This window comes from Lupinus angustifolius, chromosome LG20 (assembly GCF_001865875.1).
Source record: "Lupinus angustifolius cultivar Tanjil chromosome LG20, LupAngTanjil_v1.0, whole genome shotgun sequence".
NCBI lineage: Eukaryota > Viridiplantae > Streptophyta > Magnoliopsida > Fabales > Fabaceae > Lupinus > Lupinus angustifolius.
In genome coordinates, this window is record NC_032028.1 from 20774285 (window position 1) to 20802039 (window position 27755).

At 33.2% G+C, this 27755-nt stretch overlaps 4 protein-coding genes across 8 annotated transcripts in view; all 4 read right to left on the reverse strand.

Annotated features, from left to right (window-relative positions):
* Positions 1-27755, reverse strand: part of LOC109335853 (transcription termination factor MTERF5, chloroplastic) — a 39870-nt gene that overhangs the window by 8071 nt on the left and 4044 nt on the right. Inside the window, exons 5-6 of one of the 2 annotated variants that reach the window (XM_019572080.1) lie at positions 14645-14764; positions 3966-3973 (exon numbers count right to left, since the gene is read on the reverse strand). In XM_019572080.1, coding sequence (XP_019427625.1) covers positions 3966-3973; positions 14645-14764 — 128 coding nt within the window. Of the gene's footprint in view, positions 1-3965; positions 3974-14536; positions 14765-27755 lie in introns of those variants that run through there. The other variant, XM_019572079.1, reaches the window with a different exon arrangement.
* Positions 7957-13519, reverse strand: LOC109335855 (cytochrome c1-2, heme protein, mitochondrial-like). Of its 2 annotated transcripts, XM_019572083.1 has the most exons (9): positions 13395-13519; positions 12663-12725; positions 11689-11693; positions 10234-10448; positions 9375-9654; positions 9219-9290; positions 8576-8692; positions 8403-8468; positions 7957-8320 (listed from the first exon to the last, which is right to left on the reverse strand). In XM_019572083.1, the coding sequence occupies exons 2-9, from the start codon at positions 12712-12714 to the stop codon at positions 8204-8206; spliced, it is 924 nt and encodes a 307-aa protein (XP_019427628.1). In that variant the 5' UTR covers positions 12715-12725; positions 13395-13519; the 3' UTR covers positions 7957-8203. The 2 variants fall into 2 exon arrangements, with proteins under 2 accessions (XP_019427628.1, XP_019427627.1); XM_019572082.1 differs by lacking the exon at positions 11689-11693 and having other exon boundaries at positions 12658-12725.
* LOC109335852 (ribulose-1,5 bisphosphate carboxylase/oxygenase large subunit N-methyltransferase, chloroplastic-like) lies at positions 14644-19717 on the reverse strand. Of its 3 annotated transcripts, XM_019572074.1 has the most exons (13): positions 19256-19717; positions 18828-18903; positions 18361-18566; positions 18136-18222; positions 17963-18055; positions 16915-17069; positions 16692-16776; positions 16519-16605; positions 16317-16436; positions 15958-16059; positions 15518-15690; positions 14967-14972; positions 14644-14906 (listed from the first exon to the last, which is right to left on the reverse strand). In XM_019572074.1, exons 1-11 carry the CDS (start codon positions 19601-19603, stop codon positions 15523-15525), a joined length of 1527 nt encoding a protein of 508 aa, XP_019427619.1. In that variant the 5' UTR covers positions 19604-19717; the 3' UTR covers positions 14644-14906; positions 14967-14972; positions 15518-15522. The 3 variants fall into 3 exon arrangements, with proteins under 3 accessions (XP_019427619.1, XP_019427621.1, XP_019427618.1); XM_019572076.1 differs by lacking the exon at positions 14967-14972 and having other exon boundaries at positions 14648-14816; positions 15520-15690; positions 19256-19673; XM_019572073.1 differs by lacking the exon at positions 14967-14972 and having other exon boundaries at positions 14660-14912; positions 15520-15690; positions 19256-19672.
* On the reverse strand, positions 21614-27291 carry LOC109335854 (COP9 signalosome complex subunit 3). The gene is made up of 11 exons (XM_019572081.1): positions 27074-27291; positions 26863-26978; positions 26007-26253; positions 24289-24346; positions 24089-24178; positions 23776-23841; positions 22872-22961; positions 22544-22702; positions 22332-22453; positions 22064-22136; positions 21614-21980 (listed from the first exon to the last, which is right to left on the reverse strand). Exons 1-11 carry the CDS (start codon positions 27262-27264, stop codon positions 21915-21917), a joined length of 1278 nt encoding a protein of 425 aa, XP_019427626.1. The 5' UTR covers positions 27265-27291; the 3' UTR covers positions 21614-21914.

The window sequence follows — 27755 nt, forward strand, 5'->3', positions numbered from 1 at the left end:
AAAAAATAATAAAATCAGTTTCTCAATGTATACAAAATGGACATTGTTTGTGGACGTGTCTACATAGCCTACAATTTTTTACTAGTAGGTATAAAATTTTAATTTATTTTGTGTGGTTCTTTTGTACGTTATGCTTGTTGGCATTCCTTTTGGACAATGTGGACGATACTCGGGCTAAATGTTAAAATATGCTAAATTTTAAATAAATTGTGATTTAATACATAATTTTTTATATATTATGATTTATTCAAATTCTATATTAAAATTATTTTTTATTTTCTCTTCTAACTTTGTTGCATCATTTTTTATTTAGTTTTATGATTTTTTACTTACTTTTATTATTTATCAATATCTGTCGATGGTTTGGTATCCTATTTTAAAATGGACATGAAAATTTATCTAAAAAAATCACAAATGAGTGTGTCTGCACCTACTTCTTATTTGCAGACATTTTATGGGCGCAAGCTAAAGAGTATGGCAACTCGTTTTACCATGATTAATACTTGCCTAAGGTTAACTTCTTATCCTTGGGCCTAATGTTAAGGTTAATATAACCCTTTATTTATTATATTGAAGTTTGTAATTACTTTTTATATGTGCATATAGTATTATTCGATAAATACATAATTAATTCTTTTATAATAGAATTATAATCCAGTATTTGGGGATAGTAATGAGTATCCAAATATACAAGTACCTCGTATAATATTCACAATGAGTCAAATATGGATCTATATTTTAAATAATGTGTAATTAAAATCTGAGATTTTGAGTCTTGTTATTGGATGAGACTGAGTAATGAGATACCCAACATGCATATACTTGTACATGTTATTCATTCATATATATATATATATATATATATAGTTGTAATATCATGTCAATAATGATTACAATGTTATATTATTAATTCATAAGTTAAATTTCATATTAATCTATAAATATGATTGTTATGTTGTTTAACAATGATATGTTATTAATTCATTTGTGTGATATATAATTTTATGGTGATTAAATAGTTCTTAGTAACAAAATTTTTCATGATAATGTTAAAGTAGCGATTTTACTTTTATGTTTGTTTGAATAAATTAAGTTGTGTTTAATAACCAATTTAAATTATTTTATAATTTTTTTCTTTTTTTGGTTGCCTAAAACATATCAAATCATAGGAAATAAATGCACAAATGTATAAATTACTCCAAATAATTTTTAATATCTTCTAAATTTTTATGTATCCGCTAATCTATTGAGTATCCGAGGACTTGCATGTAATTAAGCGAGTCTGAGGCAGGTTCAAGTCTAAAATTGAAGCAATGAGACAGATTGAGTAGTGCATACACTACACGAACCCATCTAAACTCATTGTCATCCGTATTTGACACCCCAATGTTTATTTCTTTAAGTTTAGTCTTTATCATCAACTTGACATGACTTTTTATTTAATGCATCAAAATGTATAACTTACTTCTATATATGAGTATATACAATATGTTTTAAGTATTTAAGTTTGGACCGCATTTCATGTTGAATATGTGATATTTGTAATTAGAAGTGATAATGAGTCTGAATGTATCTAGATAGTGTACTACTTAGACTCATCCTATTCTATCATTTTGAGATCCATGTTCACTTCAAATCCGTACATGTATTTATTGGGTATGTTATATGAGGTACCTATAAATTCAAAAATATTTAAAAAATTACAAATAACTTATATATTTGTACATATGTTTTATGTAATTATGTTAGTTTAGAAAATCAAAGAAGAAAAATGTTAATAACTGTTAAAAACATAATTAAATATGAAAGTATAAGTACACAACTTTAAATTGACACTTAAATATAATTTTTTTTACTGAAAACATAATTTAAAATAAACACAATAAGGCACATCTATTGTTTAAGTTTCGTCCATTAACCTAACAAATCACATCACAATTATGAAATAACGAACATAATACCATTGTTTGCAAATTTAATATCACAATATATGATGGAAATTATGTTTAGTTATGTTAGTGGGTATATGTACATATAGATTTAAGGATTGAGCCTGAATTCAACGGACCTGGATACTTCATTACCTATACCTGGATCAAAAAACATGGACACAAATTCAACCTGTTGCAAGTATTACTGATGCGTACTCGTAAGTCTGGGTATCTATTGCCATCCCTATTTGTAGTGCTAATGTATGACAAATTGGGTTCCTCTCTAGCACCAGACCTTCTAGTTCGAGATTGTACGCGAGAAAGAGGAATTTTAAATTCTTATGTTATTTAATTTAAAAATAAATAAAAATCTGGACCTTTAAATTTTTTGTGTACCACATATCAATAATCGGGCTCGGATCGAGTCAGATCTCATTGGGTCTAGGGCCGAGCTCAGGTTAAAAAATTAAACCGATTAATATTTAGGGTCTGGTATGGACCAAACATGACCCGATCCGATCAGTCTCATTGTCACTCATTATATGTGTCTGTATTCAAATTCGTACAGGTAACGACACTTTTTTGGCCGAAAGTATTATTGATTCTCTAATTTTTTTCATCATTTGTTAATAATCTATATACATATATCATTTTATATGTCAAATTACATATTCATATTAATAAATAATATTGAGAAGACTTTTTTCTAAAATGAGTATGTTTTATATTTAATTCGATCTAGGGCCAGAGTCATATTTAAAGGTTGACCTGATCAATATTTAGGGTGAAGTTAACTTCAGATCTAAGGTCAGATTCGAGTTGGAAAAAATTACCCAACCAACATGACAACTGTTACCCAACCAACATTTAGCCCATACTCACCTCTATCCATTACATGAGGGGCCACAACTTATCAATCCTGTTATGTGGATGAGTTAGCCTTATTCTTATTTTTTTGAGTTATTTAATTTTTTGAGTTAGTGTTGTCTTATCAAATCTCACTTGGAATTTTTATTCCCCTCCTCTCTTCCTTTATTCTCTTGCCAATGGAGATACCTATGGGATTGTTTTTTTTCTTATTGGATGATTTCCTAGTTGTTTTCAAGGTCGTTTTTCGTCTTGAATATATTAAAAATAATTTAAAATTTAACAACTTATCTTATAAAAAAGAATTTATTTCTTCCTTCCTTTATATACATTCCAAAACAATTACCAAAATCAAATAGACAATAAAATTAGCATCAAATTTTGTACATAAAATATCACTCTTTGTGAATTTATCTGCGTTTTGGTTTGTGGGCTCATTCTAACTTGGTGGAGTTATTATTTTATTTAGTGAATAGTTTAATCACGAATTATTAATACATCAATGGCATAAATGGGTTTTAGTCGTAATGAACAATTTCAATAATATATTGGTTTGCTGTAATCTTTAATTAATATATATCGTTAGATTTGTCATAATAACACAACACTCTAATTTTAAAAATGATATTTCCCTTATGTTCCAACTCCGAAATCCCAAAGAAGAGAGAGTGCATTTGATATTTAGTATGTCTTAGTCTCTATAAGGTTATAAAGTGTGTAATTATAATGAGGTAAGATTATCATTTATTTATGTTTTAATATAAACTAATTTTTTTCTTTTGAGTAAAATATAAAGATTATTTTTTATAGAATAAATTATAGAAAAAGTATGAGATTATGTATTTGTGTTGTGATTATTTTTTACAAAACTTGTAAATATATATTTTTTATATGTATCATATATATATTACTATTACCTTTTTAAAATTTTATTATTTCATGATAAATACTAAAAAATATAATAAAAGATAATATAAAAATCAATATCAATACTTAGAAGCAATGTGAGATGCATTTTTATGAAGTTTGATTGAAAGAGTAAACAAGAAGGAAAATAACTTTGAGATTCAGGATAAAATATGAATTGACATTTCAATAAAAAAATAAGTTAACTTTGAAATAAACAACCTTGAGTAAAAAAAACTTCAACTTTTAGCTTATTTCCACAAGTTGGGTTTAAATTTAGATAGGTTATCAAACATATTTGTGCTGCAACTTTAAATATATATATATATATATTTAAAATATAAGCAAAAACTACATACTTTTATCTATAGCAAACAAACATCAAGTATTAATAAGGTGTTAGTTTAGTAGTGTAAGACTCTACTAAATCCTAAGATAATTAAAAACTCAAGAGTTTAATTCCCATGAGTAGCACATGTTAGAGCTTTTCCCAATCCTAGCTTATGGCAGAGGGTTTAAGCAGTTATTTTAAAAAAAAACTTCATAAAATTAAAATTAAAACAAATGTGTGTTTATAACTTTATATGCAGTTAATATACTTTTTTATAGGCAATACAATTAATATACTTATTTTTGCCTGTAATCATTTAAATTAAAATCAATTACCTTGTCGGATTATGTGTGTGTTTATATGACAAATATTATTTTATGATGCTACTGGGTCCTCAAATAGAAAGAAGAGAAAGGCATTTGCATTTGCTTTTCATTAATATTGAAACAAAATATTCCTTTTTGGGTATACTAACTTATTTTAGTTTGAAGAAAGGCCTTGAACAATTTAAAATACTCTAAATAATTTATAAATACTCTAAACGATTAATTTAAAATAAATTAATTAATAAAATTTATATATTCGATCCGTGATTCATATGTTTTTATTGTTTCTTTGAGCTGATGATAGATTTTTCAAATTGAAATGCTTATAATCATTAAAGTAAATTTTACACGATTGTCATTGTCACTGCTTTACATGCATGCATAATATTGACAAACCTATCTTTTTTTTGGTTTTTCATGTGTATTCTCGTATAAGGAGCAATCATGTCCAAGTCGAGAACATTCATATATATGTGAGGCTAATTCTCCAAACATATTTTTTTTCATTCACAAGACTCAAACTTGAGACCTTACTTAAGGAGAACTAACATGTATCATTTGAACCAACATTCGTTGATCTTCGACAAACCTTTTGCTTTCACTGTACCTTTCAAAATGGTGGCTGCTCCTTCCAACAAGTATTACTTTCAAGAATCAAATTCCTGACTTTTTGACGTTATGAGATTTTGTCAATAAATACCATAAGGTAGTTCAACCCATACAAATAACCTTATCTAATAAAATTAAAATTTTATCATTCTTGTTATAGCTATATTTTGATTAAAGAGGTTATAAATAATTCATTATAAGAATGAGAGGAAATGGATCATATGGAACTTTCTATTTTGTTTAAACAAGAGAGCTTTTCCTCTCATTCTTATATTGAAATACTTGTTTTTGATTGGTACTTATAATTAATTTATATTATAACAAATGACATAATTTTAATATATAACAATGATTTATATCCTTTATTCCAATACCAAGCAACATCAGATTTCATATAATAACATATTTAAAGCATTCCAACAACTTCGTTAATAAGTTATACCTTTCAGATTGAAGAGTCTAATCCAAATGACCACCAACCGGATTGAATATCCAAATTTTCCTCTTAAAAGAACTTAAAAATGGTGGAACTTCACTATCCATGGATACAAACATAGTAAGATCAAGAGACTGCAATTTATCATACCTGGATTAAGAGAAACATGAGGTGCTTTAGACAAGTGTTGAGAACTCCTACTATAGTTTTTGAACTCTTGAAAATGGACCTATTGTGAGAACAGCATGGTGTAAACATATATAATCCCATGTATTTGCGGTCGCGATTGCGGTAAAAGTTGTCGTTACTATGATTGTGGTTATCGCGGCCTGTTGCAGTGTAAATTATTTTGTAATTAAAAAACTATTTTTGAATTCGACGCGGTTTGATGCAGTCCAATGTGATTGCGTTGCAGATCGATGCGATTACGTTGTAGCCTGATACAGCAGCATCATTGTGATTCAAAATCACACTGCAATTGCGATGATACAATTGTGACAATCACCACAACCACAATATTGTGGCTACGATTTAAATCACTGCTTCATGTCATTACTAATAAACCTACACTATCCAAACACAACATGAAGTTGGGTTTGCATTTGTACTAAGTATGTCAAAGGTGATTAATATACATTACTATAATAAGTAATGTCATGTTTTCAACACATTAACAATTTAGTTAACTCTATATATGACATTAATTAATTCCTTCTAAAACAACTAACTAATAGACCTACATGTGGCTCACTTAATTATTTGGGATTGAATATTTATGTAGAGGCAACCAATAAAATTTTCACAACACATTAAAAATTTAATTATATACAATTAAAATTTAGTCTTAAATAATAACACCAAAAAACATAAATATATTTGTCTCCAAATATGATGCATTTTGTACGTCCTCATACAAGCTTTTCTGTTAAGAATTTACCTTCTTACATTGCACAACCATTTCTACTTGATTATGGTTGATGTAACCATATTTTCTATATATCTATAGCTCTACTTGTATAGTTTAATTTTGCTGCATGCATTGATTTTTTTTCCAAGGCTATGTACCTTTTATTTTTCATGGTCTAACTTGAATATTAAGCATGTTTTGATACTAATTTCTACTCTTTTCATTGAAAATAGGACTTGTTCCCTTCCATAGACTTAGTGATTAGGCAAATTATCACCAATTTGATTCACATGCAAAAGTTAGGAGTGAAGAAAATTGTTGTAAGTTCTCTACATACCCTTCAATGTGCTCCTCTATTCACAGAATCATCCTCATATCTTCAATGCAATATTGAATGAAGCTGTGACCAAAATGAACCAAGAAAGTAAATATCAGATCCAAATTCTTGACCTTTATGACAGTTATAAACAACCCATCAATGTATAACATTCAGAACCCCTTAAAGCCATGTTGTGTTGGGGTAACAGATGAGTTTCATTGTGGGGATGTGGTGAACAATGAGAAGAAATATGTGATTTGTGATAAACTTGATTCATCATTCTTTTTTGATTTTTTGCATCCTACACAAGCTGGTTGAGATGCCTTGTTTAACAAGTTACAGAAACTTGGTGTTCTTGATCAAATATTTGTTGAGGGAAATGGGCAAGCTAGTTACTAATCATGATGGTTTTGTTTGATGTTTAATAATGCACTTCCTTTTTGTTTGTCAAATTTCCTTCAAATTAAATTCTCATATTTTTTGTATTAATTCCATAAGCTTATATATTTCTGGTGCAATGTTTGCATATGTATAGATTGTTCTTCTCTTGAAGGAAATAAATGTGAATGTTATTACCAAATAAAAATTTAAGGATTTGAATGACAGTTACATTTCATTTTTTTTTATTACCAAATGTATCCCTCCACCTCATGGATAAGAAACTAATGTTTTTTGGAGTATTGCACTCAGGAATTGAATCTATAATCTTTTAGTCATTCTCGAAATTTGGCGAGACTTTACATCACTAGAACAACATTTTGTTAGTCATTTCATTTCAATTTAAGAAGACATAAAAGTTGGTAACTGACTTCCTAATGTAAAGACAACTAACCCCTATTAGCATAAGCAAATAAAGGTAGTACAAAAATTTATGGTAGAGTTGTTTGGGTATTTAAGTTGGAAATCAATTTTTAGAAAACCTCAAATATAATAATTTGAACAGCCAAATTAAAAACAATTTCTGTTGAAAATATTTACAAGTATGAAGTTGAAAGCTTTATAAACAAATATGAATAACATCAGAAAAAACCTTGTGATTAGAAGGGGTTGAATTCCTCTACATTTTGCCCAATGTACACCAATTTAAACCATTGAATATGGTGAATCATTGGAATTATTACACTCAATCATGGATCAACATCAAAATTTGATCTAAATTCATGCATATTAACCCTAAATCCAAGCCACATGTTAGAGGAGATTTTCCCAATTAGAAGACTTCAAAATGAAATGAAGAGCCAAAAACCATTTTATGTAAAAGAAATCAAACTACTTGAATATGATATACATATTGTTTAATGTACAATAACCTGAATCATTCAACATGATGAATTATTGGAATCATTCTACTCAATCATTGAAGAATGTAACAATACACAGTGGTCTGAGAAGGGAGTGAAAAGTGAGCAAAAGTATCTCATATGAAACAGCTTTATTTCTATCTCAAACAAAATTAGAACATGCTTCCACTTGCTCCATTAATGAATATAACATGATGAAACAATTTCACATGACAAAATTATTGCCAACAATAATATTTCCAGAAGTGAAAAATGAAAAGTTGAAGGAAGCTAGTTGACAACATCAAGAACCAGCTTGCGAGACTTTAGAACAGACCACCTAAGGCGACGATAATAGGCGGCTTGCAGTAATGCCAATGATAACACAAATATCCATTTAAATCCCATCTGCATATAGTAGGGATGTTCTTAGAAAATAAGATATTTTTTTCATTGATCCAGTAGAAAAAAGGATATTAAGGAAACAAACCAGTTTTCTCTCTTCCATCTCAGGTTCGGCGGCCCAAGATAAGAATGATACAACATCCTTCCCCATCTGCAACAAAACAGGAGGGAAAAATGGATTTTATTCTTCCAAAGTTCATAATTATACATTAGTGACAAGATTTACTGAAACTAATCCTCAACAAACAAAAGATGTACCTGAGCTTCTGTAGCAGGGGTGCCATCTTCATATTCAACAGCGCCATCATTAAGCATTTTAGGCATAGCAATGGCTCCCCCAGGAAAATAAGGATTATAGTGCAGTCCCTCTCTAATCTACATCATCATTTGAAAGATAGACATTAGCAAAATCACACAGGATTATAGTGCAGTACCTCTCTAATCTACATAATTATTTGAAAGATAGGGGTGACCTAGTGCATGAGGATCCCACCAAGGAATTAAACCATTGCCTCCATTTCACAACTCAAGCAACATTATCTTTATGCCAAGGCTCACCCTCTTAATACGATTAAACATTTGTCATGTTTTATAGCAAAATCATATGCAAAATGTCCCAGCCTAATATACACACATACTTATAATCATTTTGTGAATGAAAAGAGATAAAAAAAGTAATTTATTTGATTGTTGCTGCTTGTGCTTGAACATATTTCAAAGGCAAACAATTTATTTTATTTTTGATAAAATGGCACAACAAAATTTACAACAGTTTGTTTTGGTTCTGAAACGCCCAAGAGGTGGTTGAGCAATTTCAGTATGACAACTTCAGCATAATGCACAAAGTAACTTTAATAAGTAAAGATACCCGTATTAAAAAGTGTCAAGAGAAAAAACTTACTGAAACACCAGCAGGAGGGTCACGATAACCAGTTAGAAGGGCAAACACGTAGTTCTGACCATTGTGACGAGCCTGAAAATACAAAGAGTGAAGAATTTTCAGGTACACATCCAATAGAAAATCAAAAAACATTTACTACTAGACAACTGACTTTACTTTGGTAATAAGACTTAGATCTGGAGGATAGGCTCCTCCATTGGCAAACCTAGCAGCTGCTTCATTTGCATATGGCTGAGGAAAGCGATCACTCAGTTTACCAGGGCGTGTAAACATCTCACCCTCGTCATTAGGGCCATCAACCACCTCAATCTCAGCTGCCATAGCCTTTACCTCATCCTCTGTATAAGCAACACCAACCAAATCACGGTATGATATCAAGGACATAGAATGGCAGGAAGCACACACTTGTGTATAAACTTGATGACCACGACGAATCCTGCTCGTGCAAAATTAGTTGAATGTATTAAGACCTGAATTAAGATTAATGTTTGATAAAGCATTCATGTGAAATGGCTTAAATACATGATGGTGGCATATGCATCATTACACATAAAATGCTCAAAAGGGGAGGAGATACTTCTATTGCAGAATTTAGAATCGCATCTGTTTCTTCCAGGAAATTACAAGTTGCCAAACAATGCATAATTTCCTCTTGGAAAAAGAATGCATGATAATCATTATTGATCAGCACATAAAACATAAAAGATTTAAACAATATTAGATCAACAACAACAACCAAGCCTTAGTTCCACTAGTTTCGATCACAATAAAGAAATATTAAATGACAAAGTAAGCAGGGAAGGATAAATGGATTATCCAAGGCTGAGAAAAATGATAATAAGGTCAATAAAAACCAAATGAAAATAAACAAAATATGTACCAATAAATTATTACTTGTGATTCACCTTTAAAATGCATCTGGGACTAGTTTGAGTATAGGTAGTTGCAAACTCGCACAATGATATTGTTGAACGATAGACAAAAATAAAAAGCAAAAAATTCAGTCCGAACTTACGAAGCATGATCATAGGAACTGAGGATGCCTTCATGAGGCCATGGATAGCTTGGACATGCCAGGCCATGCTCAGCTTCATCAGCTGATGCTGTTGTTGCAAAACCAAAAAAACCTGAGACACCAGCTCCAATTAAGGCGAGTGCTCGTAAGGAGCTGCTGCCAGTAGAGCCAGCCCCATCTTTCTTTGTAACAATAGATGACATAAAAGAAGAGTTCTGCAATAAGTATAAAGGCCAAAGATAGAATCAGGACTGTTCCATGGGAGGCAAATTGCTATAAACTCATCAAGACTTTATGGCATGCACAAGTATTACTACCATGCCAGTCCGTAGAAAGGTCTGACCTACATGTCAAACAATGAATATAAGCATATGATAGGAAATAGATCCTACTAGTTGGGCCTGGACCCAAGTCCCCAGCCCAATTAAAAGAGAAGAATAAAAGTCAGGACGTGGACAAGTCCATCTGAAGTACTTCTAAGTATTATGTGTACATTGTACCCTAAATTGAGGATTTATAGTGTAAGTGAACTCCAAGATTTGCATCTATTTATTTTGATCCACTATAGGGTGAAGTGTTTTACAGCATCAATGAACCATATGATGCCCTAAATTGTCGAAGTTTTTTTTGCAAGTGAAAAATCTTAATTACTAATACAAAGTGGCACTTCTTTTATTCTTGATAGTGTAAAAAGTTCTAATCTGGAAACAGTCACTCCCCTTGCGAGGGTATGGCTGCGTCATCTACCCTTCCCAAACCCCACTAACTTAGAGCCTCGTATACCTGGCCGCCCTATTTTAGTGTAAAAAGTTCTACACTAACAGTGGATGGAACTTAAACTCTTCAATATGATTTTGAATTAAGTAGTTGCTTAATTGTAAGCCAGATAAAATTAATTCAAAGGAGTCTTTCATGCTTTAAGTATAATTAGCAACAACAATACACATGTGAAATTGCAAAAGAATAACACACTACTAGAAAAGTCACATTGAGATACACTGATGAAAATGGTAAAGACAAATGGATACAGAACATAATGCCAATGGGAATTCTAGAACTAGGCGGAAAAAATAACAAGAATTTTCAGATACTTATCATTTTAGCACAATCCTATTGTTGATCCATTCCTATTGTTGATCCATGTCATAAAAGATTCAATAAAGTGCAAATGCAGTACATTTTGGTACAAAGTATGCAGCATTAAAAAATATACAGTACATTAGGGGTACAGTAGAGTGGTAGACTTTGGTAGGCTTTTAGTTTGTTACGTATAACCATTAAAAATCGCGACCCAGTGCAGAGGACCCCCACGTAGTGGGGTCCGGGGCATAACACGTCTAAACATAGCTCCTGGAGTATGTTTCAGCAAAAGCAATGGCAAAAACTTCAACCTTTCTTTTTCTGCTATTGACTTTGTCTTAACATGTTATTTTCTGTTACCTTGGTTATGGTAACTGAATCATCACCTTTGGCAAACTACATTGCATGAAAGCTCTACAATTCTATATGCATGTTCAGACTGCCTAACAAAGCAGTTATATTTTATACAGGGTTGAGATAGTTTGGAGACCCAGGGAGAAGGCAATTTAGTAAGAAAATTAAATCAAGTGAAAGTTATATATGAAGATGGAAAAGCTGTGGTAACTCGACTAGCTATTGCAAAAGAAATCTACTGGTTTAGATTTAAGCAAGATAGAAAAGGGAGAGACGGCTAACAATAACAATGAACATACTATTGATAGGATGTAATATGTGATATAAAACACTAACATGATAGTCATACCAAGGTTCCATTCAAGTCCATGACATTTTACCACAGTAATACTTATTGGGCCCATCCAAGAGTCAATTTCTCAATGCATGTTACTTGTAAAGTGGGTAATCCAAATTGATCTGATGTACTTTAAACCAAAGTCACAGAGATAAGCTTTGGAATCAAAGGGTTTTGGTAAGGTAAGAGTAAGATGGACTATAAAAAAGGGCGGCCCAGTGCATGAGGCTCTCACTTAGTGGGGTATAGAGAGGGTAGATGTAAGCAGCCTTACCTCAGCACACGGAGAGACTGTTTCCATGATTTAAACTAGTGAACCTCATGGTCACTAAGCAAAAACCTTACCGTTGCGTCAAGCTAACCCTCTAAGAGTAAGATGAAATATACACAACAAACTCCGAATGAATTTACTAAAAAATGGTTTTGATATGGCCTGATGGCATCGAACGATTCACATATCGACGAATCCCACCTAGAGCAAGTACAATAGAGCTTGATCATTGTTCATGATGCATACCATTTTTTAGCAAAATGCAAGAGTTTTTTACCAACGAGGCATTGGTCTAGTGGTATAAGGCCTCACTAGATCCTCAAGTATCGTATTAGACCAAGGCATAAAAGTATCATGCAAAGAGGAAGTGACTAGTGCTTACCTGAGAATTAGATTGGAGATTCCTCCTCAATAACTGCTTAATAGCGCTTCCAGCCATCTCAATGCACACTGAAAATCATTCACCAAAATATAGAAAAGAGTAAATGTAAGTAAATAAGTACGTCCAACCAAGTATTAGAGGTAGAATTCTATAAAAGAAGCATATGTACAATGATAAAGTGCAACACCAAATAAGGGTTAACAGCTATAAGAAGGCGAGCCTCGGCGCAACGATAAAGTTGCATCTGCTTGACCAAGAGGTCACAGATTCAAAACTTGTAAACAACATCTCCCCTTGTAGGGTAAGGCTACCTACATCGCTACATCTATCCTCAGCAGACCCCACTAAATGGCGACAAGGGGTCTTTTTTTCTGTAACAAAGAATCATGAAAACTAAACCCAAAGCGAAAATTGGCAAAAATATGTTATCAAATTAAATTTAAAATTTTAGATTATGGTTAGATACTTATATGATCTATCAAGAACATAATCAAACACAATTTCAATTGGCTAGATATAACCTTCTAACAACAAAATCTCATAATTAACAGAGAATGAATATCCATACACTGAAACACGAATATGCAAAACTACTACACGTTCAAATAGAAAAACGAAATGAAAATTGAAAAAAAAAAAACAAAATTTAAAAGTGGGTCATAGATCCAAGTTCACAATGATAAATGAACATAAAAAACAATTAAAAATGGGAGAAATAGAAGAGAAAAGGGACTAACGAAATGGAAGGTGGATTGAGAAAAGAGTGAGATCCAAGGAAGAGGAAGAGGAAGAAGAAAGAGTGATTGAAGTGAAGGGGAGAGAATTGGAACACAACGCATATGTTGTAACCACGAAAAATGTTATGGGCTTTATTTATTAACGGGCTTTCATTCTAATAGAAGAAAGCCCATGCTTGAAATATATGTAACATTTATTTTGATACTCTCGAGAGTATCTTCTCACCTTGATGAAGAATTAATGTTTTTTGGAGTTCTTTGTTCTCCTCCAACGAATCACACTCACATGAATCGAATACTTAACCTTTTAGTTATTCTGAAATCTAGTGAGACCTTATACAATTAAACCAACACCCACCTTGTTTGTGAAATATATGTAACATAAAAATGAAAGTGAAAAAAGGAAATTGTATTAGGAAGAGAATGAGAGATATTATCTCATGTAAGAATATAGATCTTTTGGATGAAGTTGTTTCAATCTTTAAAAGTTATTAAGTATTTATTACTATATATATTTAAATTAAAAGTTTAATAATGAAATACTTTTATCATCCATCACTATGATAAGTGAGCATTTTTACAAATTCAATTTGCACAAACAAGCAATTTCCATTATAAAATATTCTCTTGAATGAATACAGCTCCTTCAACATACTTCAACTGTTGATACATTACAGTTTGTGTCAGTCCACGTGTAACATGAGCTTATAATTGGTCAAAAAAATACTTAATAATTAAATTTTAACTTAAATATATTTTTTCTAACCAATCACAAGTCTATGATATATAAAGTGGCACAAACTGTGGGACAACAGATACAGATGTGTACCCTAAATCCCACATGTTCATGGGTACTTGTTAACAGTTCAGTTATAATGACTGGGAGTACAACAGAAAGGGTGATACTAGTTGGAGAGAACTTCCAGTTTAATTTACAAACTATGCAATCCACCCATCAAATTATCCCTTTATTAATTGATGCCGAGAATAAATAAATTTCCATTTTAAACAAAACATATATGTTCTCTTATAGAATCCACATATAAACCATTCTGCATTATAAAAAACTGATGTCACAATACCATGTAGTTGGGTATTGTTAATAACAATTTTGTACATTATTGTATATAGATAATTATGAATAGTGAAAAATCAAAGTCAATTACCACTAGAATTATTCTTATTGTTTTGGTAAACTACAATGTTGTCTGCACGTACAAAAGTAAAACCGGATCAGAAATAATACAAAGAAGTGCATGAAAATATACATACACAAATGAATTAGGGTGATTCAGGCTTTCATTTACAAAGATGACTATCATTTCTTGAGGCACATTTAGAATCATATGTGCAAAACTACTAAATGAAGACTTTGCTCCATTGATGCTCCCCTTTCCTTACCCTGCGAATTTGGCAAGACTCCTAATTCAAGCGGCAAGAAGAAAAACACGGGGATTGAGCTTTGATCTTCATGGGGGAATGCATAGCAGGCTTATCCGGAACTCTAGCATCATAATTCTGGGTACACATCAATCAAGAAACAATTGAGCATCTTATGAGTTATGATTCAAATATGAGTTAGAATGGATCTGTAAGGCCTACACGGTATCCTGAATCACTTTTCCATCAGGCATCAAGGCCTTTCAGAATCAAATTTCATGCACTTTTCTTTCTTAGCTTTTTATTTCACACATACCATATTGCAGTTTGACAGTTATTTAACTGTTTGCACAACAGAGAAAGTTTCACACAAGTTTACAGGATCATTTGCAGTTTCTTAGCTTATTAAACCCTAATGCCAAATATACAGATGGGCTACAGTGGAAGGATAATAGTTTACCCTAATTCATGAGATTTTCTATCAATCAAAATTCGGCTCCTTTTCATATTTACGTGATACCTAGTAGGATGCATAATATCTTCAGTACTCTCAAGAAAAATAAACTTATGAAACTCCATATTGTACAGTAAAGACATACCCAGTTCTTAAGGCGAAGGACCAAACCAAAAACACTTACGAAATGCCGAAAAAATATGGGAAATACTGCAGAAATTTCTGAATTGATGAAATATGATTAAGATGTTTAAAAGGAGAGAGGGAGAGAGAGAGAGAGGGCGGGGGAACCTTTCATTTCAAAGTAGGTGCATAAGGAGCAGGGCATGGAGATACAGTGTGATCTGGTAGCTGATTTATGAAATCGATGGTTGCCTGCAAACATGCATGAAGCATTTTCTTTTCCAGTCTAACAAGTTGAGTAGCAACTCGCTTCTTTGGATTTAGATTATCATCTGTCAACTAGTGTACAATATAGATTATCAGTGGAAGGTTGAAAAGTCACACCTTACAGGAAATTATATGGTGCCTGATGTGTATGGTACCCCGGTCCCCGGATGAATTGTCAAGCATTTATAGAATGTTGATTTCATGATAAATTTCAAAATAATAAATAGCCCATCAAATTCTTGACAATTCGCCTGCTGCACCGTACCATAGAAAAAGATGGGTACCAATGAATTCCTCTGGATTACAATACAGTAAACTTCTATTTTGATTAAACAGTACCATAGACTCATCTTCAGCTAAGGTAGTGGGATAGCCAGCCAGCCTAGTCTTGAAATAATCAGCAAGCTGGTCTAACACAGCCCGCTCCATACAGGGGCTTATCTATAATATATAATGGGAGTCAGATTCAAGATTTACTGTCCAATTAATTCAATAAGATCAAAGAAAAAAAGAACAAAATAAAATAGTAGATTCTAAATTTATCAAATTATTTCATGATAAGAGCCTTAAGAAAGCAAAATATGAAATAAGGAGGTGGGGAGGAAATCATGAGAACTTGATTTTACTTTTGTGCAGGTGGACAGATATGGGTTCGTAAGAGCTTTGACAAATTTCAAATACCATATTCACAAACTTACAGGACAAACTGGACCTTGAGAGGAGATGACAGATTGCATCTCAGAAGGATCTGAAAGAAAGCCCAAACGTAAATAAGGAAGCATATCTAAGACAGCTTCCCTCTCCTTCCCAACATTAACCTACACCAAGGTTGAAATAAGGAAATTAAAGAGCAAAATCACTCAAAAACATGCAGTAACATTAAGAATTCGATATTAGTACATGGAAAACTTGAATTGATAACTTTCCATTTCTTTGAGCAACCATTCTTTTCTCTTGATACTGTGGATCTTCAGTGCTCAAAGCTGCCTGAGACAGATGTATCATGTATCAGGAAGGTAAAATAGAAACAACAAAACACCGGAATGAAAAAGAAGTATATGTCCACCTTGTACCTCAACTACTAGACGGTCATTAGAATTATCTTCATCAACAAAACCATAGTTTATAAGTAACTTTGAATTAGGCTGTGGACCACACCTGAAAATGGCCAACTTTAAAGCTCGTGATGAAGCTACTGAAATGGGTAAAAACTACTAAGTCAATTCCAAATTAGCAGAAGCTTATGTGAGAAATATTTTTGCTCAGTTCGAAGATGTCAAATGAAAAACATTATACCAGACAACAATTGGGTCACCAGCTTTATATGGGCGATCAACCACTAGCTCAACAGCATCATCAACAGCAGTTAACATTGCCTTGCACTTACTTCCATAGGTCAGCAAAGGAGGCCCCAGGGGAACCAAAGCAAATCTCCGAGCTAAACTGACTTTCTGATTTCAAAAAGGACAAAAAATCAATTTGCACACTTTGTTGAAAGAAAAAGAATTAAAAAAAGGGCAACGACGATCCAAACATTTCAAGGAAATTAGTGCCTTGTGTAAAAGTAAGAAATAATATCAATAAAATATTCATTTGCGTTAAAATATCATGCAAATTCAATAGTCCCAGTAGTAACTAGTAAGATTTTCTATTTGGATTAGCTTATTGCCACTTCATCTACAAACTACAAATCAATCAAAATATTACAAACTAGATTGAATAATAAATTGTGTTGTAAAGCACTGTGGCCTGACATTTAATTGTAGATTAAACAACCAAAATTTGGTCCCTAAAATATTCGTGTGAACCAATTTGATCCCTTAAGATTTGGGAAATACAAATGAAAGGGGGTCCACTTATTCCGGAAGTAAGTTAATAAAGCCTACTCCACATCTTAGTCATCCATTCTATGAAAATCTAATGGTTCACATGATTTGAATTAGTCAGTATATCTGAACCATTTGATTTTCATAGAATGGACAGCTAAGATGTGAAGTAAGTTTTTTTTAACTTATTCCTAGAGTAAGTGGATCCCCTCCCAATACAAATTAGTCCCCAAAGATTTCAATTTGTGGTCAAATTAGTCCCTAAAACTTGAGATCTTTAAGGACCAATTTGGACTTTTAATTCTTTAGGGACCAAATTGAAGCACACAAATTTCTCGAGGGGCCAAATTGGGTGTTTACTGATAATTGTATAAAACTTAAGATTCAGCTAATTCCATGGCTACATATGATATGGTAACTGTGTAACTAATATATAATCAAGCTCCATTTAGTTAGAATGCTTTTTTGCATACCCCCCCCTACACACAAAAACATACCAGGTAAGAAGGAAATTTTACCTGTAAATGCACCACACAAGACTGAACTGCAACAAAGGCTTGTTTGAAAATCTCATATGAAAAAGCCTCTGTAGGAATGTCATATGGGTATTGCTGCATCATGCATATAGTGTAAGCACTAAATGGCATAATATAAATAACAATTTCATTTTGTCTACTGCATGTTTAATTACCTGAAACAGAGAACCAGCCATAAACCAGACTGTGTCAAGTTCATTGTACTCTCTTTTTATTCCTTCAGATCTTTGAAGAACATCAGCCTAAATCACAGCCAACAAAACTTAGTTTGGCTATATTTAGAAGTAACAACTATTTTTACACCATTATAAGGTTATCATTTATTTATCAGTAATAATACATATGTTCATCTGTAATCGGGAGCGAGAGAGAAGGAAAACCTTAGTAGGACTTCCGGTAAGGTAAGCAAGCTCAGATTCTGACCATAGAAGAGGCGATTCAACAGCCAGCTGACCCCTACCTCGTTGACGATCAAGCTCCCTGATGTATGGATACCAGAAAGACTTCTTCCCTTGTTTTTTCTCATACATCAGATACAATGCCAAGCATGCCAATTCAGACAATTTGTTTGTGGTCAATAGCTCAGCTGCAAAAATGATAAAGCACCACGTATAAACTCAAAATTTGAAATGCTTCAATACGCCTCCAATCTGTTAATACAAAACACTCCTATTCACTCCAAGTATGTTAAATGTATTTTGTGTTCACAAAAAAAGATACCTTCCAATTCTATTCTAATTTCTTAGGACATAAATTGGCAAAGTTAAAAAGAAAGAAATGCAACCTGCAAATAAATTTCACAAGAGACACAATACTTATCATAAAAATCACAAGAACATTGAATTACCAATAGTCTCATTTCCCAATACCCTCTCTAATGTGACAACCAACGAATTTGGAACAGAGAATGCAACATCGCCCGCCTACAACAAAAGAAAACCGTCACAAAACCCATTACAGAATCAATCAAGAACTAATGAAAAGCAAAAACCTTAAATGATACTCATTTCAGTCTCACATTTTTCCGAACTTACATTTTGGTCCCTCAAAAACTGAAAAAATTTGGTTCCCAGAAATTTCAAATGTGCTCAAATTAGTTCTTTTTAGCATATTTTACAACTAATTTGATCATAAAAAGGACTAGTTTGACCCACATATGAATTTTTTATTAACATTTTAGGTTTTTCAAATTTTGGAGGCACCGAATCGATAAGGTCAAAAAACATAATAGACTGAAATGAATATTTACTCTAAATTAAACTATTTTTCCTGAACCTGAAGATCTTCACTGGCAGCAACATAATGTATAGGCTTATGGGTATTATCATGAGAAGGCCTATCTTTCAGAACAACCTTACATGGAGGAAGACCATGCTTGTGCATCCAAGATTTCAAGTCACCTTGCTCTTCTTCTTTCTTGCCAGAAACGGCGACGGTTTTGGTGCCGGCGACCAATGTTTCTGGGTTGGAGGCGGAGCAGTAGCTTCTCCGGCGGAGGGCACGGTGGCTCTTACGGAGTGATAGGGGGAAGAAGGAGGGTAATGAAGGAGAACAACGGATTGGATGGGAGAAGAAGTGTTCGTCGGAGAATGGAATCGAGAGACGCGAAAGTTCCATAGGCATTAGGGTTTGTGGGAATTGGGGATTTTACTATTTTAGGGTTTGGGAATTTGGAGTGTTGTTTGTTATGTATACGTTGAAGGTGAAGATAATAAGAAGAAGAAAGAGTGAGAGTGAAAGGGTGAGACAAAAAGATAGAAATTGGGAAGTGGTGGGAAGCAAATATCTTCACAATATCTTGATACATGTAACACACTTTCTCTAGTACTCTACGTGTCATATGCGCTTGTGATTGGTCAGACAAATATTTAATAATTAAATTTTGATTTAAATATATTTTTTTTGACCAGTCACAAACCCATAACACATAAAGTTGTACAAAGTGTGAGTCATCAGATGTGTACTCGTGAAAACACACGTGACGTGTTACATTTAGAGACATGTATATTTTATGGTTTTTGATACTATTATTTAAAATTAAATTTAATTAGAATAAATATTAATATATTGTCAGAATTTTATTAATTGTCTCTACATGATTTCGTCTTCATACAAGTTTTCATATATCGATATAGAAATCTCTCATGCATCTACATTTTTGGGTCCTCCTATTTTTTTTTTTTGTAAATTTAAATTATTATCTTCCTCCAAAACTATGACTCATGTTAGCCCTCTATTAACTTGCATTTCAACGTTAACAAAATGGATGACATGATAAGTACTTACAAAAGTTTAGGATTCAAAATTTTGTATTTACTAAACTAATATGGTAAGTATAGAAATTTTGAAGGACTAAATTGAATGTTTGATCATGTCAACAATTAACATGTCACATGACGAATTCCTTTAATGTTAACAAACAAGTTAAGACGAAATGACTAATGTAATTCTAGGTTGGAAAAATTGGAAACCGAAATAATAATTTAAATTTATTACTAACTATTGATAACGTTAAAAAATTCGAGGGATTAAAATAGTAAAATGAGCAATTAATTTTAAATATAAACTCAAATAGACATGAATTTTAAAACTCAACATGCCTTATATATCTTACGAAGATCCTTCTTGTTATGTTGCGTGAATCTCCATATTCCTATGAGCTCAAAGTTTTGATTTAATCATATCTTCCAATAACGTAAGAGGATCATTTATCTATTGAGCTAATCAAACCCATCTAGCTTTTGACACCGTCTATATTAGTTATATTATCTATTGAAAATGAAATGTTAAAATAATTTAGTTATAAAACTTTGATAAATAAAACTAGAAATCTGAAGAACAAATTGAAAATTGAATTACATATTAGACTAAGCTCAAAATGTAAAATTTACCTAAGATCCTAGAATTTCTAAACACTACCTTAGTAAGTATGGAGACATGATATCTTACTACACTTAGTTTTGGTGAATAAAAAATAATAATAAGAATGAATTATAACATATTTGCTAATGAATCTATAAAGTGCAAAATTTGTTCCATTTGTCTAATTGCCTCATGCAACTATCATGACCAAGTATCTTATGTCTAAGAGTGGATATCATTCATGATCCAGATCCAACTTTAGAACATAGTACCAAAATGAGTCGATTTTGTTTGTGAAGAGTAATACTAAATATCTTTCTATTGGAAAATTTGGAAAATATGGGTGAATTAACCCGATATTTTTAAGGACAGATCCAGTGCACAAGTTTCCCACTTAGTAGAATTTGAAAGTAGATGTACGCATGCTTCACCCTTTAAGCAGAGAGGATTTCCATGATTTGAATCCGTGACCTCGTGGTCACTAAACAACCTTACCGAGACACCAAGCTCACCCTCTTAAAAAGAGGTGCAACACGAAGACTTCCCAGGAGGTCACTCATCCTAGTACTACTCTCGCTAAAAGCGCTTAACTACAAAGTTCTGATGGGAGATTTAGTGCATTAGTGTTGGTATAATTGCATCTAAGTGAATTAATCCTATATGCCCCTTAAATTATGGTTACCAAGCACACCACACCCTACTATTGCAATTTATTCCCCATATACCTCTCATAAATTACCAAAGCTAGAAGGTTGACAACCCCTAACAGGATTAGCAAAATACATTCAGGGTATATAACTTGAGATCTCACCCATATAACAACTACATTTAGATAGGTCAATAGATCAGGCATAAATGTACAAAGAGTGCAGTAAAAAAGTGTTAGTTTATAGCTAAAAGATAATTCAGCATCCTCTGAGCTAATTCCCAAAATAGAACAAAGTTTATAATCACAGACAAACTCTTCCATTTGGGAGCAGAAGAAACCAATCTACTATACGCAGATTAATGAACCAAATCTGCTGCATCACTCACAAGATAATAGAAACCTTTAGGAGCATGCGGCCTCGCCTTAGATATTGAACTTTTGTGGAACATCGAAGTCGTCAAAGTCATATCTCTGTCTCTCTCTCCCGACCTGAGTTCATAGTCACTGTTGTTAGTAATCAATATTTTACATACAAATTAGATAGCGGGGTGAAAACAATTAATCAGATTCACCTTGGACAAGTACATGGGATCACAAGAAATTTGCTCATCCACTGTAGCTAGTTTCCTTGATAGTGCCATTACCCTGGGCAGTAATTAAGAAAAATGCTTAGCACACCCGGAGGGACATACCATTAACTCAGATCACTGCTAAATAAACCATTAAAGGCATTAACTAAAAACTGCTTTGGCAGGATATTTGGACTTGAAGTTTTCCGATCATACAGTACAGGAAGGTCATTGGGCTTAATTTACGACAGAAAAAGTACCAAAAGCATACCTCTGGATTGATGAATCAATATGTTCAATCATCTCACAGGTTTTATATTGTTCAGGATCCTCTAAGAAGCTCACCATTCCATCCTTCTGGTTGATCATTGCATATATCTCACCATCCTGAATCTGTAGTTCAGGAATTTGTTAATAATGGTAAAATGTTAATGCTACATGCCTACATGAATATGATTAAAAATAGAGTATTCTGAGGAGCACCATTTGTAGCACATGCATTTCAGCATCCTTGGCGCTATTTAGCTGCACTGTGTTGGCTATATCTTGGAGAGAAAGGGTCAAGTATGTCTGGGTCAACCTTTGAATATTCCGCTTATACATGGACGATACAACCTGCTTAACCAGTCCAAGGTTGTTGTCCTGAAACAAACAAAATTCACAGAAACACAGTCATGTAAACATATAATTTCAAAGAAAGCTTTATAAGTAATAACTAACAACAAAACATAAAAAAAGAAGATAGACAGGAAGAGTTATAGTCAAAATGCATGATGCTTCAAAGAAAGGATAAGGATGTTAGAAAACTCACAGACTCAAACTTTTCTGTGTTCGTCTGGACATACTCTTCCAATAATGCAATTTTGCCAATGCCATAACTATTTGCCAATTCAATGTAAGGCTGCTCAAATGGGAGGAAAAATGGAAGAGGTTATCCTGGCTCGTGTCAAAAGATATACTAGGAAAGAATATCAAATGAAATTCAACCAATGTGCTTCAAAGTAATGAATCAAAATAGCTAATATTAAGTCAGGCATCCATTCAAGCTGATCATACAAGAAAATGATTCTAAAAGACCAAATCTATGAATAAGAGTAAATTGAGGTAAGGCACAAAATTGCAACTAAGATTGATCCCTCCAAAGCAAACCCAGAAGTATACTGAAATAAACATATTGTTGCAAGGGTTTTTCATAGTAACTGACAGATTGCAAAGACCAATTTACAGTATCCAGAGAATAAGGTGATAGTAAATTAAGAAATCTCCATACTGAAAACATCTTAATGCCGGCCTCACTGGACATAAGTTCAGAACTCAGATCACAAACCAAAATCTAGTTGCAAATAAAGCTCTTATCAATTGAAAACTTGAGAAGTGTCTACTAAACCAGGTGTCATTACAATTAAACAGGGTAAAAAATACATCTCATTGTCTAATACAAAGTCAAAGAACCCAAGAAATGAAGTAAAACCATAGCCGGCAAGAACAGACACATAACAATTGGAAAATTGGAAATGAGAAAGCAAATCAGAAAGCAAGAAAGCATATTTTTTCTTACATGAATGAAGGGAATCATTGCAATGTAAATTAAACAACATACTCAAAATATATCTTTAAAAGTACAATCATCAATGTAGGTATTCTGTTACAAAAATGAAAAAAAAGGCTAGAGGCTTCCCCTGTCTACTGTAGCCTCAACTGAATTGTATTCATACCAGACAAAAGTTCTTTAGGTTCCTTTGAGCGGCTGAAGAAGAATACTTTGGAAGATTGGTAGAGAACTGGCACCAAACATATGGCAGGTCAGCTTATAAACAAAAAAGAAGTCCCTCATAAAAATAAGGGCTGAATTGGTCAAAATGAGAAAAAAAACAGAATGGTTTGTCTTCTAAAACTAAATATGACATTTGGAATGTGATGCTGGAGGACATATTCGACTTGCAATCACTAAAGGAAATGCGACAAGATATCAATCCTTCAATATGCTATGTCAACAGAGGCAAGGCAATAAAGAGTATAATTGCTTACCTGTCCATGACGAATGAGAGAAACTAATATGTACTTTTTGTACGCTTCAACAGCAATAGCATTCAATGTAGACATTGGAGCAGTTACAACCTGGAAAAAGAAATATAAACCTAAGCTACTAGAAACATAGCTGAACCAGAAGTTTCTTATTCGAACAAACCATAACCAATGTAATTAACAGCTGAGTGTATATTACTTACATTATGAAGAAGGTCCAATGCCTTCTGAAAGCGTTTCTGCCCAATGCATATAATGCCTCTGTTACAAAGTCAAAAGTCAGACATGGTAGGCAAACTCCTCACTAACAACTCATGACCCAAATCAGAATCTAAATCACTGGTTGCTAAGATGAATATTCATAGGGCATAGTGCTCATCAATCTGGTCTATGCACATTTCAATTTAATTATGATTAAGATTAGATAAGAGAATAGTTGGCATGACATAATTGCAATTGAATAGTCATTCATTTGCAGGGAAGTGGAGTCTAGAAGATAAGCAATAAAGGAAAACAACAAAACTTCAATGAAAGTCCAGGCATGTGCTGACTAGAGACTAACTTATCTCTCAGTTTTTCACATTGAAGGTGTGTTACAGAGCTTGGTAAGAAACAAATAATCGGAAATTGGGAAAACTGGATAAAACAATGGAAATGCAGAGAATAGAGAATTTAATTTCACTTGGTAGTTGTTTGTTAGAGAAGGGTAGAGATGAAAAAACTTGCAATTATTTTATTCATCATGCTTTTTGGGATAGCATAAGAGGGTGAGCCTCGGCACAATCGTAAGGTTGTTCTTAGTAACCAAGAAGTCACAGGTTCAAATCCTCAAAACACTCTCTCCGTTTCAGGGATAAGGCTACACACATCTACACTAGACCCCACTAGGCGGGAACCGCATGCAGTTAGCCACCCTTTATGTTTTTTGGGATTTATCTTGCCTTTTGGAATTAAATCCCCAAAACATGAGGGATGGTATAATTTGTCCTAAAGTAGAACTGAAACAAATAAGTTTATTTTGGAAATCAGATGCTTTTCTGGGCTAACATCCCACTGGTATCAGTTTCAGAACACATACAGAAAGTTAATGTTATACTTCAGTTTACAGATACCTAACAATTTGATATGAGAGCCTTCCACCATGCCTCTTAGTAGCAAACAAACAACAGAGGTGGTGACACAGGCATGACTTTGCCCAAGACAAGCCATACGGGCTGGTCATAGCTAGCCTATGTAGGTGCCACGGCTGCAGAGCATGTTAGAACATTAGGACCCAATTGCAGAGTATGGGACTTTAGTCCAATATGATGTGGGGTTTATATGGCTTCAGGGTTTCCTGCCGAATGGCCAGCCTTACTGGTACTGCTATCCTATGGATCAAATCATATGAGCACTAATAATCATAAATTTGAAAGGCCGTGTTTGGTGGGGGATTTAGGAGGGGACATTAGGGGAATGGTAATTGATAAGGTTTAAAGTATACCTCAACCTTGCTTTAAGAGTTCTGTAAAATGAGGTAAGGAAAAATGGGGGATTATAATGTAACTCTAAAAAAAACCTTATTAATTTTAACAAATTAGAGTTCAATCAATTCGGACGACTTTGGACGATTGCAAACATCAAAACATGCACAAGGAAACTTATTAATTAAACTTCTTTCCATATCACCCTTAATTTCCTTTTGATCCCTTCCCCTTTCCAGCTCATAATTACCCTAAAATGAAATGATATGCAAGAGTTCATACCACTGCTGTAAAAAAAAAACCAATATGCTAGCAAGTCAAAGTTTACCAATGCTAAAGAATTCTTTTCATTGCATCCAATTTTAAAATAAATTACTGTATATTCCACAACCTAAATATGGACACTTCCTCACCCTATTTCTTTGCTTAAAAATAAACAATGGAAGAAAGTAACTTACCCATAATAAAAGAATAGGAAAAGATCTCTGGGTTGGTCTACTTCAAAAATATCATCATCCAATATTGACAGACCTGTTTTGTAGGACTTTGACAACAAGCACAGCAGAAGAAACTCTGGATGTAGTGGAGTCAAACGTTCCGTGGAGACTTGAAGCTTCCTAACAGCAGTTAACATGGGAGCCACCCCGCGTATGGGAGCCTCCAACAAAACTACTTGGTCCTTCAACTTCTTACACACAGATACAACTACAGAAACCCACAAACAAAACAAAAAATATCAATCAAAGCAAGACACAGAGAAAAAAAAGGGTGACCCAATGCACGAAAGTCCCACTTAGTGGGGTTTGGGATAGTAAATATACGCAGTCTTACTCCGCAAGCAGAGAGACTGTTTCCAGACCATAGAAACAATTGACAATGAAAACCATAGTTACATGGTTCTCAATACTGGTTCCTCTGCGAGGCACCCCATTCTATATGGTCAACACTCTTGTTGGACCATAGAGCCTCCAACCACTTGGGAGTCCCATTGTTGCTGAATCATGGAAATAGCTACCATAAGACACCACATCTTGAACGGAAAACTCAACGCAATGGTTCATAGTTCTTATAACCTCTTCCTACCATCACCTCATATACAATACGAGACTTCACACTTAAATATACCAACATTTTTTTTACATTATTACTATTAAAAAAGACTTCTATATACCAAAATGAGAGAATCGTGTTTCAATGATCCAATACGCCAAACCCGATAAATTTAGTGCTGATCAAGGGAACCATATAACTATGATAAATACAACATTATGATTTTTTCTCAACACAAATATATACAAAAAATAGTTACATTACATTTATCAGGCGCCAATTGAATCTGTTCAACACTGCAAGCAACGATAAATGTAGTGACAATCGGAACCAATATCTCAGCTTGGGGTTTTGAAACCGGAATAGCAATGGACGCATCTCTGTGAACACATCAAACATGTAAATGATTAGAATGAATAATTTAAACAAAAAATGAATGAAAAAAAAGAAATAGAAATAGAAAAAAGGATGATACAAGATATAGAGGAATCCAAGGGAATGAAGAGAAGGATCAAGGTTAGTGAGAAGAGAAGGAAGGTGATCGGAGTAAGAACGGAGAGAGACATCGACGGTGGTTTGTTTAAGAATGGTGTGGAGGCGAGAGATATCGGCGGCGGAACTTGATAAGCCTTGGATTTGTGTTATCAGAGCTTCCATTGGATCCATTCTTCTTTCTTCTTTCTCACAATTGTGTTGCCACTTCAAAAACGACATCAAATTCTGGGCTTAGATTTCAACCTATGGGCCTTCTTATTAGGCTGGGCTTTACCTTTTCTTTTCTACTTTTTTTAAAGTATCTCTCATTTTACTAAAAAAAATCACTCTTGTGATAACCAGATCGGATGGGGCGGTCTGATCAGTTTGACTGCTGACCGGATTTAAAAACGATCCTGATTTATAGTTTTAATCGAATGATAGTTGAACCGGAGAAATTTTGGTCTGACCGCGTTAAACCCGGTTGAAGCGGAATAACACGGGAAGTGAACCGGACGGTTGACTTAAAATTTTAAAAAATAAAATGCTACTCTAATGTTTTGTTTTACTCCGGTGCAAAAAATGATGGAAATATGTTATTTCAATATAATTATACATAAATATTAATTATATAAAATTTTGTATTTCTATATAAAAATGATAAATTATATATGAAATCACCC